The 15,263-nt window shown below is 56.2% G+C and overlaps 4 protein-coding genes across 4 annotated transcripts; 2 read left to right on the top strand and 2 right to left on the bottom strand.

Annotated features, from left to right (window-relative positions):
* Window positions 1-5,873: 5,873 nt before the first annotated feature.
* A1O7_08070 (uncharacterized protein) lies at window positions 5,874-8,600 on the bottom strand (the record flags this gene model as incomplete). The annotated part of the gene is made up of 6 exons (XM_007762065.1): window positions 5,874-6,063; window positions 6,140-6,241; window positions 6,291-6,526; window positions 6,583-8,238; window positions 8,295-8,319; window positions 8,416-8,600. 6 exons carry the CDS (start codon window positions 8,598-8,600, stop codon window positions 5,874-5,876), a joined length of 2,394 nt encoding a protein of 797 aa, XP_007760255.1.
* A 740-nt stretch (window positions 8,601-9,340) lies between these two features.
* A1O7_08069 (uncharacterized protein) lies at window positions 9,341-10,712 on the top strand (the record flags this gene model as incomplete). Its single annotated transcript, XM_007762064.1, has 2 exons — window positions 9,341-10,162; window positions 10,215-10,712. The coding sequence occupies 2 exons, from the start codon at window positions 9,341-9,343 to the stop codon at window positions 10,710-10,712; spliced, it is 1,320 nt and encodes a 439-aa protein (XP_007760254.1).
* A 573-nt stretch (window positions 10,713-11,285) lies between these two features.
* Window positions 11,286-13,396, top strand: A1O7_08068 (uncharacterized protein; the record flags this gene model as incomplete). The annotated part of the gene is made up of 3 exons (XM_007762063.1): window positions 11,286-12,750; window positions 12,813-12,859; window positions 12,983-13,396. The coding sequence occupies 3 exons, from the start codon at window positions 11,286-11,288 to the stop codon at window positions 13,394-13,396; spliced, it is 1,926 nt and encodes a 641-aa protein (XP_007760253.1).
* A 174-nt stretch (window positions 13,397-13,570) lies between these two features.
* On the bottom strand, window positions 13,571-15,108 carry A1O7_08067 (uncharacterized protein; the record flags this gene model as incomplete). The annotated part of the gene is made up of 2 exons (XM_007762062.1): window positions 13,571-13,666; window positions 13,738-15,108. The coding sequence occupies 2 exons, from the start codon at window positions 15,106-15,108 to the stop codon at window positions 13,571-13,573; spliced, it is 1,467 nt and encodes a 488-aa protein (XP_007760252.1).
* Window positions 15,109-15,263: the final 155 nt, after the last annotated feature.

The raw sequence follows: 15,263 nt of genomic DNA, 5'->3' as shown, positions 1-15,263 counted from the left end.
AAACGCTCGAGTTGCCGGTCGGTCCTGCTGTCGGCCTGCGCGATCGGTCTCTGACACTGACATTGACACTACCTACAGTACGAGTGTGCAGTACGTACCGGGTCCATTACGTGACTTCAGGGGCTTCTCACGCGCACGTTTGCCGGACGAGCGGCTCTCATGGTTCACTACGCCAGTATTCAGCCACCTGCAGGCAAGCCATTATAAAGACTGCACGCGGCCGACACAAAGGTGGAACGTACCTAGATACGTACCCGGTACCTAGTCCGTAGGTAGTGGCAGACACAAGTCAACACTGTAGCCACGGTTGTGCCAAACTCCATTCATTGAAGTCGAAACTGAGATCGAAATCGAAATCGAAGACTAAAACCGAAACCGAAAAGGCACATGCGCTGTCGAGACCGTGTGCGAGGTACGAGGACACTTAATCTGTACCGTGTAGGAAACATGAATCATGATATGCTGGACTTCCATAACCTAGATCTGAACGGATCCTGAGAGCGTTTCGCAGTTGTCTCGGACTCTCTGTGCTTTGCCAGAAGTCACCTTTCATCTTGAGTGGGTGCGAGGCGTGCCCCACAATCAGAAGACCAACTATGCACGTATGCAGTCATTACTGGGGTGATGAAGGGACTCAATTACCTTGAGGTAGATGAGATGCGCCTGCGGGGCTGGGGACTCATATGCTATCCTACCTTGGGAGGTATGCAACGCTGTGCTGCGAGTTGCCATGCTACTGGTCCTGTCCCGTCGTGATCCGTCGAGTTTTCTAGAGTCGACCGTCTCTAGAGGGAGCTGTACTTTTGACGAGTCAAGAGGAATCAGGATCCGGGATCGGGACACTGTGCAGATGCATAAGGTATGGTAATTACAACACACATACTCGTGGCAGCGATGGCCAATCAGTCGAGTGAACGGCCGCTGCTGACGAGAGACGAAAAATGAGAGACACAACGCCAGGTACATACCCAGGTTCCTACCTAGGTACCCATTACAGTACTCGTAGGATCCGCGCGCTCCGTGCCATGGCTCTTGCGCAAGCGGATGACAAAATTCCCTCACAAGGTGGCGCGGGCGTGGACTTGGACTCTCTTCACCTCGTTCTCACCACCAACTGACCGTTTATTCAGCCACAGTACCGGATACCCACTGGGTAGTGAGTGCATGGTCGTCCCTCAGCAGGCCCCTAGTATCATACAGTGCCAATACCCCATCAGGTAGGTATCTCTTCCGCGCACATACAGGGCCAATAGGTAATAAATCTACATACGTATTTGGCCGCCAGCTTTACGCGCTTCAGTGTGTCCATGTTCGGGCACACGCTGAGAGCTGCGATGCCAGGACTTGATTTAAACGCGCGATGTGCTGATCGCTGAGAAGTGAAGCCAAGTTACGCAAGTTGGTGACTTGGAGTGCCAGGGTTCTATGCTAACTTTACACAGCTTGCATGATCATCCAAGAATGCTGTACACATAGCCACGGTCGGCGCCGGGACGTTCGCTTGGCCGGCCAAAAGCCTATCTTGCTCGCTGACTGACACGAGGTTCTATGCATATGCATATGCTCGTGCTCATGCAGACGCTCGCGAGAAGCCCACAAGTCACTGTCAAGTTTTCATTGTCCAAGTTCCAGCCTCCAGCCTCCCAGTCCCGCGGCCGCCACAGCCACTTCAATGCGGGGCACGGGCGGAGGATCGAAAAAGTTTGCCCCAACAGCCGAGGGATCTAGCTTGGGAACAATCCAGTACATACAGCAGTGCAAGGTACCCGGAATCCTCGCTGTTCCTAATCCTCCAGAGCCCTCCAACTAGCGAGACGAAGACGCAAGACGAGCCAGCCCTATTGGGTTTTGCGGCTGAAGGGATGGTGTCTGTGCTTGATCCAACTTCGGTGGTGACTCGTAGTGCCCTGGCTTCACCGTATCTCGTACAGGTCCAGAGAAGTTGTCTATTTTTCGCCCCCATCTCATTCCTTCCTTTACCGGCCTGGCTCCCTGGCAGCACTGCTAGATTCGGAAAAACCGGAGAGACCTTTCCTCGCAACTTTCGTCGCTTCCGCCGTCACCGAGTCCGTGACGTCTGTCCTACTATACCGGCACGGATCTCACTCTGTCGCGGGCGTTAGTCTGCGTAGTTCACAGTAGCTTCGCTTCCAAGACTTGACAGATTTGACAAGCAGTCAGCAGTAGTACCGTCCCGCGATAATGCCTCGCTGCAGTTCCTTTCCTGCGACAACGCCGGTGGGCGCTGGGATGCACACGGATGACTTGGGAGCGTGACTGCGGCGCGGGTCGGATTTGGTGAACCCCGCGCTCTGAATTCGCGTCTCTAAAATCCACGATGCGACGTCAACGGGCCTGCTGTTGTTGCTCAGGTGCGTCAACGTGCGTCATGCTCATCACTACGAGTGTCTTTGCATGGTATGGTCGACCGAGAGGCATCTCAGATTCGCCTGCCCCTCTGCTGGCCCTGGTGCCCCCAGGAGAGCTTATGTGGTCCGTTCCGGGGATTCGCCATCATGGCCCGCCGTCTGGGGTTTGGTGTTGTCGAGTCCGCTTGGACGGAAGACGCAGCAGAGCCAAGGAACAAAAATTCCAAAACCCCCAGAAAGTTTTGTTGCCAGCGGCCGAAATATCCTGAACAGACTCCAACAGATGTAGCCTTGCTGCTGCCTACCTCAGCACCCGCCATGATGGGTCAAAGATCTAAAAGTAAACCGTGTTTTCTGGTTGCCTGATGTTGCTCGCCTGTTTAGGCAGACGGGGCCAAGACGGCGAGACGTCTCCCAATGCATTCATTCCCGGTGTTCCGATCAATAATGCACGAGCTGCAGAGTAATACATATATCGACGAATGACTCAATACAAAATACGCCCAGCTGACGTCCCAGGTCAATATACCCGCTCCCCGTAGTAATCATCGCCGGTACGCCATGCAATCTTCTTCATGCTCTGCATGTGGGAGACCAATGCCATCCAAGGGGAGTACCCGGAAATAGTGCTCTATCTCGTTTCCTGCGCACTGTGGGTGAGACGTGCATCATCAGGAAGCGCCTGCGCCTCCTCGCCGATGCGGTCCGATCCTGACGCCCTTGCCAAAGTTGAGTCTAGTCGACCTCGTGTTCGTGACCATTGTAAAAAGAATGTAGTGTGACGTACGTCGAGTGTTGGTAGCGCCGAAGCCGTGCCCTTCGATCATAACCGAGGATCTGAAGCCGGGCTTTGCACTGCCAGAGTCCCGACAGACTGCAAAGGTTGAGCTTGCTGGGATCGACGCCCGGCATAAGACCCAAGAAAGGGACTTTTGATGTCCATGATTACGCCGCGTGATGTGCGTGACCAAGGCGCCGAACCATTGGTAGAGCTTGGACAGGGCAAGGAACGACTGGCGCCTTCTGGAGATATCGACCATGCCTGGTGCATCACCTTGATCGATCCACGATCGATATGGAACGAGCGATGACTGGTCCCAGCCGATTCCCGTGAGATTGAGCGGAGAACCAACACGGCATCCTTGTGGACGCCGAATCTCCTTGCCAGAAACACTCTCCGTAGAATGTTGTCATTGCCTTCGCCAGTAGATCGAAAGCGGAGAGTCCCCTTCACCGTCGTGTAGAGCCACCACTAGAATAGCCAGAGTCGTGCCATGGGCGGCCTCCGGAAGGCTTGGATCCTGACGACGAGGATTGGTTTGTATTTTGCTTTGCAGAGTGGGTTGGACATGCGAATCCGACCAGAACTGTCTTCTCGGTGGTGGAATGGCCTCGTTGACCATATCGTTGACAAGGGTCGACCGAGTGCTTGTGATATAGACAGCGGCATACGGCATACCTTTCCACAATCTGATAGCACATGTCTGGTTTGTTTCTGGACAGTTTGGTGGTGTAGGGCAAATCCGATAATGAATCAACAACAGACTTCAATGCTTTTGCGAGAAAGACTTGCTTGAGAGAAGAGAAAATCAGAGATGCAGTAGACGACTGAACGCACAATGGTGGATTAGACCAGGGCACTTAATGTTTTGTAGTCTTATATCGTGGAAGTCGTGGCTGTAGCCTTAGGAAGGGAAGGTACCGATCAATCGACCCTGATGCGGTTGGGCTGGTTCAAACGGGAGGCTGCGACTGACGGAGTCATATGTCGAGGGCCAACTTTATCCAATAGCATTAAAAGACGGCAATGTCCAAGAGCTGGGAAGCATTGTGGTGATTGGGACAAAGACTGAATAGATGGTGCATAGTCGTCGGAAGAGCAAAGCCCCCGGTCTGCCACGTTTTGGGACCAGGAGCAGCGCCAATGAGGAGGCCGAGGCGGAAATGTCGACTGAATAAGAAACCGGCCTGACGGAGGACTAAGCCTAGTCGACCGGAGCATAAGGCGTGTTCGACCCTAACGTACACGATGGAGCGGAACGTGAAGAAACTGGAAGGAAATGGCGTTCTTGCGAAGGAGGTGACCAGGAAGTGAAATGTTGGGTCCGAAAAGTGGCGGCTTGAGCGACAACAGCGAGAAACGGGTTGCAGGAAGCAGCAGCTATCCACTGCCCAGAGCGGGACTCACATCGTCACCTACAGTGAAGTTACTGAAGACGTCCGCGCAGGTTGCTATTCGATGCGGCAGCTGGAGCGGTGGATGGTTTGAGGCTGAAAAGACTTGAACTCATTGGGAGTAGGGCGGGCGGTGCTGAGAGGTTCGCGAGCAAAAGACCGGAGTCACTAAGAGTCTGAAGCCCTCCAATACGCGGAAGAGGCCCTGGACCTCGGGAGACTAGGAAGCAAACCGATGGATGGTGTAGTCATGGGAAGGACACAGCTAGAGGCAGTGGATAGAAACAAAAGGGCCAAACTGGATATGCAGTACTCCGTATGTAGCAGTTCAACAAGCGAGTGCGCGCAGCATTCGACATTTCGCCACATGGCCAGAAATGGTCAGCATCGCAGTGAGAGCGTCGTGAGAGACGGGCAAATGAGAGAAGAAGAGAGAGATTAGTAGCGAGAGCAACAGCAACATGATGACGGCAGCCTCGGTCATGTGAGGGCACCTGACGCCGATGGACGAAATTGCTGGCGACAAGGGTAAGTAGACGCGGCAGGGCTGAGGCCCGTGGAAGACCCCGAGGCACCCAGGCACTCAGGCTGTCCAGGCGCAGGGGACTGACGGAAACTCATCCGGGGGGGCAATGAGGCACGCCCAAGATGCATGAGGACACCTCGGCAATCGTCCAGCAAGGGCAAGACCCGTCATCTTCCATCATCTCACTCCCACTTCACCTGAGGATCACGTCCCCATGAGAGGTCGTTCAAACCCCCGCCTTCCCTCCTCGTTGGTCCGCTCGTAATCTTCCAAGTGCGGCGAGTAACTCGTCCAGCAATTCTATTTTTCTATTGTGCGCAGTCACGCTATGTCACAGGCTGGACTTTCCACAGTCTTGGAGCTGGCCTGATCAGCCTATCCCCTTCCGAGTCTCCACTACAAGGCCCAATTCGGTATCGGGTAAGGCTGACTCGAGTCTCTCTACAAAAATACTGTGTACTACGACCCGGTCACGTTCTTCCGCTCATCGCTGACACTATCAACCATGTCACCGCGGCAGAGGTACTTACATTCTCCATTCCAGACAAGAGTACGTCGTTCCTCAGGTCGTTGACGTTTCCTAGCCTACGCACCCTACTGGTTGCGGGTTTTTGCCTCCATCAGCCCTGGCTCTGTGACTGAGTCCATATTCCAGATACTGTAATCCCTACGACTGCTTGACCAATCTCCAGCTGTAGCACTCGGATCCTGACGAAGCCGGCGATAACGCCCCGTTCCGAAGTTTGAACCTGGAAGTTTCAGATGGGTACCAGCACCGTCCGCCTCCCCGCCGTAACTCGGCCCTAGTTTGTATGGTAAAGCCAATCAGCTTCGGGGTTTGGCACTGCAAAATTCGGGATCATGGAGGCGTTCATGGCTGAGAGATCCGGCGGAGCGGCTTGACCCATTGCCTGCGCATTCGCGTTGTCCACTCCTTCCTGAGTCATTGGTACGCGTGGAAAGTTGAAAAGATCAAACACGTCAAGATATTCCCTACTCGGTCGTTAGCATTCCAGGCTGCGACGAGGACCCCAGCGGAACGGCACCAAGGATTTCGGGAGGGACTCACAGCTCATTGGGGGCGGGAGTGTTCGCACGTGTCGGGTGGTACGATTTGACGGCCGCAGCATGCGGCTGGCGGGATATTAAAAAGTCAAGATCATATGCGCATCTGTTTCATGAACTTAGTCGCACCCAATCACAACAGAGAACAGTCCTACCGGCGCATGTCGGCAAGGATTTTCACCGTCGATGGGGTCACTCTCTCCCCTGTCACTCCGGTGGCCCGGTGCGACTGTCGATACTCTCCCAGCACTCGGCTCAGAATTTCGCTGTACCGTCTGGCAACTAGCCAATTCTCGCCCATCTCGGAAAGGGCCGTGACGAAGAAGTCAATATCGGGATCCACCTCGTGATCCATGGTCGACCCGTGAACGAGCATAACACGAGCGCCCACCTGTGAATATCATCAGCCCGCTAACGCTAGGGGGGTTCAAGAAGGAGACACCTTACCCAAATTGCAAAGGCGAAAGGGGGCCCAACTTTGTCGAGGAGGCCACTGAGCTTGACGAAGCGACAGAGCTTACGCAAGTTCTCCACTGCAGACAGACACCTCTGCATGGCGCTGTAGGAAGAGCAAAATATGGGCGAAGTCTGGCTGGGGTACGCCGCCGACGAGTTTAAGCGAATGACAGTCAGGCAGTACGCTCCATGCAGCATGATCCAGCCACAGTTTGTATTTTTAGCCGGCACATTTGATTTGAGAAGCCGGGTTATGTTGGCAAAGTCGTCAGGCAGACTGAAGTGCCATGCATTTAGATCACTGTCGAGCGCACGGTATGAGCCTTGCCACTGCTCGACGTCAGCCAACGACCCAATGTCGACTGGCCGCTTCAGGAACTGGTGGATCCGACCCAGAATAGCCATCAGTTCACAATGATACGAGAAGTAGCCATGCGTGTCGCCGACCGCCATCCCTGTGGCATAGCGAGGGTGTTCTGGAGGCCGGAACCACCTGGTCTCGACAGGCTTGTTCGCCGCAAAAAGGTCGTCTCGGCAAGGCAGACGACGGTCGACCTCTTTCTCGTCAAGCGCGAATTCGAAGGCAGTGGCAATAGTGGCGTATCGGTCCAGCAAGTAAACGGCCCAAAACAGCCTGCGTCGTTCTTCGTCTTCAATCCACGACTTCGGTTCGGGCAAGACAGAGGCTCGGAGGGTTGCAATTGAGGGATACATAGGCGTGGCCAGTACTGAGCCTGACTCAACGGCAAGCCCGAGTTGGACCATACTTCTGCTAATGAGCGCGAGCAGATTCCAAGCTGGTGGGCCATTGGTCGTTCCCGTCACGTCCAATGCCAGAATGACCAGTGCCTGCAAAGCTCGAACGTTTGAGTTCTCCAGGCCGAATAACTGGACCCGTTGTTTGGAGGTGTCATGATAGTGCTGGCGACCTTCCGAAGTCAATCGAGGATCCTGTGAGAAGCGCAAAGTTGTCGCTACGATCGCATGCAGGAGCACTCTGTCCGCTTCATCCAGCGTTGAAGCCCCAAAGAGAGTGTCAAGAGTGGTCTTTCGGTCCAACAAGGGCAGCCATATGTTGATGTGTTTGAAGTAGAGGTCGACAAGGGAATAGAGGAGGTCGTATGGAGGTAGCATGGTCGAATACTCATTGAACACCTGAGTCCCCGGGTATCCGGTGGTAGAATGAGGAGAGGTAAGTGCCGCATGCGAATGAGAGGAGGGTGTATAGTGGCTCTGCTGAGCCATTTGCTGGTCCGCAACAATCGGTTGATATTGCAAAGATCCATGTCGCGAGGCTGGCGGCCGTAGACTAGGGTCGACGATTTGTTGTTGTTGGAGCTCGCCTGGTAGACTGATGCATTGAGCGTCGTAGGAGCCCTGCGGCGGTGCAGTCTCTGGCACGACGCCTTGTGCATTGCTTCTGTTGCTGGCAGCGGTCGTCACCCTAGATATGGAGCATGATTCTGCAAGGTGGGCCGCTAACTGGTGACCTTGCTCCTCCAGCAAGGCCTCGAGGCGATCAAGTCTACCTTCGAGCTCTCTCCCGTAGCCAGCCCGAAGGCCAGGCTTCTTGCGCTCCCTGTATTCACATGGGTGGTCGTTCCGAGAGCACCAGCCGCAAGCCGGCTGTTGGCGATCGCATTTCACCTAAGCGCATTTTCTCAGCTACTTGAAGCCCAGCGTTGGCGCCGAAGCTAACTCACCTTTCTCTGCTTACAGGCTTCGCAGCTATCAAGCTCCGGCATTAGTGAGCATGCGCATGTTTATCAACCAAAGGGTTTAGAGATGGAAGAGCGTGCCCATTGAGACGGAGCCAAGACGTACGTGACATTCATAGGCCTGGAGACCCTTTTGCGCTTCCTAGTGAGAGAGCCATTGAGGTCGTCGTCTCCGCCAGAGTCATACTCGGATGGCGAATTGGAGGATGGCGGTAGGAGGGTCGACGCGCCATTGGCCTCGCCATCATTTCCTGCATGATGGTTGTATAACTCAAGTTTGGCCGCGTTCATCGTGCTCGGTGACAGTGTTCTTCGGCACAGAATCCCATCGAGGGTTACAGCATTGCGCCGTAGTCCGAGCAGTCGGTTGAGAAGAGGCCGAGGGATGGAGAAATGAGAAGCAGGACAGAAGGGAAAACCTGGGGAAGGAGAATCGGCGGTTGAGCTGGTCACCCCGCTGCGCCCCGGCAGGCCCGCCACTTTCTATTAGGCGACGCCGAGGCATGGCTGACAGCCTAATAGCCGAAGACAGCAGGGGACGCCCCGGTGTTTAGATGTCTAGCACACCCAGAATCAACCCCGTACTTGTAGGCACATGTGAGAGCTCCAGCCTCCAACCTCCTCTCGCGTCACTCACTACCCCTTTCTTCCCTTCTCTTTCCATGCTTCGGACGCCCTTACCCCGCGGTCGCTGGGACAAATCCCTGATCGGTCGCTTGTTCTGATCTACTTGGCACGGAGTCCGCCCCCATTGATTCTTTGAGGCTAATGGATGTGAAAGAACGTCATCGCTCCGAACCCGGTGGCAGCTGTGCCGACGAGCGAAACTCACTTGTCGAGGATTTCGTGACTTCAAGTTCTCTTATTTGTGCACTGCGACCCCTCCAGACCACCATGGTGCAGTCGGTTCCCTGTGTCTTATATCTGCCCCGTGCATTACGTTCCCTGAATGTGCTCTTCTTGTTCCTGCACCGTCTTCCGCCCTAGTCCTTGTGAACGGACTGAGCCAACAACAGCGACCGAGCTTCATCATGTCTGGACTGAAGTCCTTCCCTACCATCAAGACCGTGCGGACCTTCGTCATTGAAGGCGTCGGCTCCGGCGGTGACTACCATAATGTCAAAGGCGGCCATTGGCTGATCGACAACAAGATTGCGACGCCCATGTCCAAATGGGAGCAGTACCGCAATTCCCGAACGTCCTTCGGCATCAACGTCCTTGGGTCCTTCTGTGTCGAGATCGAGGCCACGGACGGCACAAAAGGTTTTGCGACCGGATTTGGCGGACCTCCCGGCTGCTGGCTGGTCCAGCAACACTTTGAGCGGTTCCTGCTCGGCCGAGACGCGCGAGACGTGAACGATATATATGAGCAGATGTACAAGGCCTCGATGTTCTATGGAAGAAAGGGCTTGCCCGTGGCGGTCATCTCAGTAATCGATCTTGCGTTGTGGGATCTGCTGGGGAAGATCAGGAACGAGCCAGTCTACAAGATGATCGGTGGCGCGACCCGAGACAAGTTGAATTTCTATTGCACCGGTCCCGAACCTGCTGCCGCACAAAAGATGGGCTTTATCGCTGGTAAGGTGCCTTTGCCGTACAGCGCCGATGAGCCCGACAGTATTAGAAAGAACATCGCTTTTCTGAAGAAACACCGGGAACATGTTGGTCCCCACTTTCCGTTGCGCGTCGACTGCTGGATGAGTTTGAACGTCCAATACACCATTGAGCTTGTGGCAGAGGCAAAGCGACAAGATATCAGAATAGACTGGTGGGAGGAAGTCTTGTCCCCGGATGACTTTGATGGCTTTCAACTGTTGAAGAGAGCACATCCAGATACCAAGTTCACGACTGGAGTAAGGAACCACGTTCAAGCTGTCATTTATCATGGATACTGACCTCAGCTAGGAACACGAGTACTCCCGCTACGGCTTCCGCAAACTTCTCGAGGGCCGTAATGTCGACATCATCCAGCCGGACGTGATGTGGCTGGGCGGCCTGACCGAGCTCCTCAAGGTCTCTGCTATGGCTGCGGCGTACGACATTCCCGTGGTCCCGCACGCGTCTGGTCCTTACTCATACCACTTCGTTGTCAGTCAGCATAACTCTCCTTTCCAGGAGTACCTTGCCAACAGCCCAGACGGAAAGAGCGTGCTTCCCGTCTTCGGCGATCTGTTCCTCAACGAGCCGATCCCTGAGAACGGTTACTTAGATATCGGCGTCTTGGACAAGCCCGGATTCGGCCTCGAGCTCAACCCGAATGCACGTTTGGTCGATGCCACGAATCTGCTGGGCATGAGGCCACAGAAATCGCTGACGGCGCCTATGGATAAGGAGCAGGCAAAGACGAATGGCACTCCTGTCACCGGGGATCATGCCCCTGCGAGCGTCAACAGTGCCGCCTGAACCTGTCAGTTGACTGCGACCTTTTGGTAACCTTCGTGAGCGTTTTTTGTTGCATTGGTTATTTGGTGTCGGACAAAATCCGTAAGATATCTGGTTGTACTCCGTACTTCCCGATTTAAGACCACATGATCTGGGTCTCTTCCCAACCGCCTGCCATGATGCCTCGATTTTCCATACTCGTTTCTCGCCACAGGCTGACCTTACCCAGCTAAGCAGGTGGCTAAAAGGCCCAGGCACAATGCACGACCCCACAAAAGCCCATCTCCCATCCCCAGGAAGGAAATCTCATCGACTCCAACTCCACCGGATCAGGGTCTCCGGCAGTTGCACGCCAGTTCGTCCAACATCCACAAGCGGTTGTACAACAATATGTACAGGGTTCGACCGGGACGGTCTTTCACGGCGGTGGGATTAACGCCTCCATGACTTGATCCTAGGCTTGAAATAGACTTAAGTACTCATTAACGTCACCAACTCAGCGCCCTGCCTGCTTGCAAATGCTTGTCTCGCTGTAACCTTAGTCACAGTCGGAAGGTAATTAGACATCGTCCGCGGCAGGATCCCTTGTTCAAGATGTCCGTCGATGTCGTCCCTTATGCTCCACGAAGTATATTGGAGACTCTTCCTTGCCAACTGCCGCAGTCGCACTTCGACGTTGGTGCCGACTTCGAGAGCATTGCAACTCCCGTAATACAGTCTCTCGAAAATATCGAAGCTTCGAAGCTTTCGTCGGAGTCGATATGGCGGGACCTCTTCGCCCTGACGGGCAGCATGCGAACCATCTACTCCCGAGAGTCCATTGTGAAAGCATGGTCCGACACCTGCAAATCTCGGCAGGCAGGAGATTTCGCCTTGGTCAAAGGGTCGGCCCACGCGTTGCGGCTTGACAAGGACACCGGCTGGGTCAATGTATCGTTCAGCTTCCGCAACCAAGGAACCCCAGCGGCGACGTGCCGTGGGTATCTGTCCCTGATCCGCGAAGAGGATGGGGAATGGAAGATCTGGATGATTAGGACTGTTCTTGAACAGCTGGAGGGATGCGAGGACGTCGACGTCCTGCAGCCTGTCGAGCGGGGGTTGAACGGTGTGAACGGTCATCACGACGGCCAAGTGAATGGAAATCATGCACTCGCCAATGGAGCCAACGGAGACACCGCAGCAACCAGCTCGGCGCCCCATTTCGACTGTGTCGTCGTGGGCGCAGGTCAAGCGGGCCTTGGGACCGCCGGCCGTCTTCAAGCGCTTGGACTCTCGTACGTGGTTCTTGACAAGAATGCCCAAGTCGGCGACAACTGGATGACGCGCTATGACTCGGCCAGACTGCACACGGCGCGCGAATACAACCATCTGCCCTTCGACCGCACGTTCCCGCTTCCCTACCAGGAATTCCTCACCAAGTACGACCTCGCCAGGGGGTACAAAGCGTGGGTCGAGAAGTTCGGCATCGACCAGCACATCTGGTTCCAGACGACTCTGGACTCGGGCTCGTGGGACGAGCAATCCCGCACCTGGACCTTGCACGTCAGGCGGGCGGACGGCTCCGTGCAGACACTCACGACGAACCACGTCGTCATGGCCACGGGCTCAGGCGGACAGATCCCCATCATGCCGCACTACCCGGGGCGCGAAAGCTTTCAGGGCACGGTGCTGCACTCGGCCGACTACAAGTCCGCGGAGCCGTGGCGCGGACAGCCCGGCATTGTCGTCGGCACGGCCAACACGGCGCACGATGTCGCCGAGGACATGGTCGAGGCGGGACTCTCGCAGATCACCATGGTGCAGCGGTCGCGCACGTACGTGTTGCCGTGCGAATACTTCAAGGTCATTTCGGACAGATCGTACAATGAGAAGGTCCCCACCGTGGACGCCGATCGCGACGGCTACACGCAGCCGTACGCGGTTACGCGGCTGCTGAGCCGCAGGGCGTTGCATGCCGCCGCGGCGCAGGAGCCCGAGCGCTTCGACGCGCTCGAGAGGGTCGGCTTCCGGGTGGAAAGGTACGGCGACATCATGTGGCATATCTGTGAGAAGATGGGAGGTAAGGCTAGGCCCACGGTAACTCTTAAGCTTCAGAATGCAGGCTGACAACCCTCGATGCAGGACACTACATGGACGTGGGATGCTCAGACCTGATCGCGAGAGGGAAGGTATGTGTCTGTATTCCGTATCCCTCTTGCGTATTCAGTCCCTTGCCTCGGAGACGTTACAGCCACATGGTCGTTTTCGCCCTGCTCTTTGACAGACTGGCTAACCCATGCCCTGCCATCTAGATCATGATGAAATCCGACGCCCTTCCGACGCACTACACATCGACAGGCCTGGCGTTCAGCGACGGCACCGAGATCCCCGCCTCGGTCATCGTCTTCAGCACCGGCTTCGTAGGCAACATGCGCACCGACGTGGCGCGGATCTTCGGTCAGGAGGTGGCGGCCCGGGCAGACGACTTCTGGGGTCTAGACAGCGAGGGCGAGCTCAAGGGCGTGTTCAAGCAGAACAGACAGCCCGGCCTGTGGTACATGGGTGGCACGGTCGGGCACGCGCGGTACTTTTCGAGGTTCGTGGCGTTGCAGATCAAGGCGGACAAGGTGGGCACGCCGCTGCCAGTGTATGACGGAGAGAGGAGGACGGAGACGGTGGATATGAGAGTGGTTTCGGACGGGGGTTTGTTGCAGAACGGGCATTGAGCGGCAGAGAGGAAGACGCATCTTATACACATACAGGTGTTTTCTTCGTGGCATTAACTTGCGCTTGTGCTCACTCACCCTCAACTCGCTCCTCATTGCCTCAGCTTATACTCGCTCACCCTCAATTGCGTCTTCAGTGACTCTGCTAATTCTGACTGACTCTCAACTTACTCTTCACTGCAGGAACCCCCAAAGGTTGTTCAGACTCTCACTCAGACACGGATGTGCAAAGATGGCGTTCTCCAGCTCGTCGTATGTCAGGCCTCCCATCTGCGAGTTCGTCACGTTAGCAAAAGTTCTGGGCATTGCTTGCACGCAGGATGCTTGTGCTAGTCACTTACCATGGCCATCTGCACGACGCTCATGATCTCGCCGCCCTCGACACCTAAACATGCAAACCCCAAGATCTCTTTCGTGTCGGCGTCGACCACCGCCTTCATGAACCCGTTGGTCTCGTCCATCTCCAGTGCCCGCGCCACATATGCCATGGGCATCTTCGCGACCTTGACGTTCCGGGGCGGGTTCAGCGCACGAGCTTCCTTCTCCGTCATCCCGACGCGCCCGAGCTGCGGGTCGATAAAGGTCGTGTACGGGACCAGCCGACCCTGGACGGAGGCCCGCTCGCCGCTCTGGGCGTGCGTGACCAGATTGTGTCGTAAGATGCGCATGTCGTCGTAGCTGACGTGCGTCTGCTGCATGCCGCCCTTGATGTCGCCGAGCGCGTAGACGCCCGGCGCCGACGTGGCGAGGTGCTCATCCACCCTGATGAAGCCGTGTTTGTCCACTTCGACGCCCGCGCTCTCGAGGCCCAAGTCCGCGGTGTTGGGCGTCCGCCCTGCCGCGGCGAGCACGTGGCTGCAGAGGATGGATTTCGGGGTGCCGTCGCCCTGCGTCACAGAGACGACGATTTGGCCCAGCGTGACGTTGGAGACCTCGTTCGTCGTAGCTCCCAAATACACCTCGATCCCGGCGTCGACGAAGATCCGGCGCACCTCGTCCGCCACGTCGGTGTCCTCGCGCGGCAGCAGCTGCGCACCCCGCTGCACGAGGCTGACTTTTGCGCCGAACCGTCTCATCATCTGCGCGAACTCGCACCCGATGACGCCGCCGCCGATGATGACAATGTGGCGCGGCACATCACCCAGTTCCATGATCGAGGTGGAGTCGAGCAGCCCCTCCGTGCGGCATGCGCCCTTGACGTCGAGCCTTGATGGTGAACACCCTGCGTTCACAAACACCAAATCCCCTGTTATCGTGAGGGTCGTGTCCATGCCGGTGTTGCTGTTGCCGTCGGTCTCGTGATGCGGCCGCGGTCCATTCAACAGCACCTCGACGGTCTTGGGCCCCCGGAACGTCGCCCTGCCCAAGATCAGATCGACATTCTCCGTGGCCTTGATCCGGTGCTCGCTCCCCGCGCGGAAACTGTCCACAATGTCGCGCTTCCGTTTTCTTACTGTCTCCATGTTCAGCGCCAGGCTGGACCGCTTGAACTGCACGCCGTACCCCTGCGCGCGGCACGCCAGGTGCGCGACCCGCGCGCTGGCCACCATGGTCTTGGTCGGCGTGCAGCCTTCGTTGACGCACGTGCCGCCTACGTGCTTGGCCTCGATCAGCGCGGTGCGCCGGCCTGCGTTGGCGAACGCTTGCGCAAGGGGCCCGCCGCCTTGGCCGGAGCCGATGACTATGGCTTCGTAGTGGGCTGTCGTGGTCATGGTGCGGGAGGTGGAGGTACTGTGGTGTAGAGCAATTCGGGCACGCGGAACTAGAAGACGAGACGAGACGTGATGATATAGCATGCGAGAGTGAGGGGATGTAGATGGTCGTCTGATATGTACCTTGTGCGCACGGGCGAGGCCCGTCTTCTAGT

Source organism: Cladophialophora yegresii, assembly GCF_000585515.1.
Source record: "Cladophialophora yegresii CBS 114405 chromosome Unknown aczIN-supercont1.6, whole genome shotgun sequence".
Taxonomy (NCBI): Eukaryota; Fungi; Ascomycota; class Eurotiomycetes; order Chaetothyriales; family Herpotrichiellaceae; genus Cladophialophora; species Cladophialophora yegresii.
Note: the sequence above shows the minus strand (reverse complement) of the source record. Positions and strands in the feature narration are given on the sequence as shown.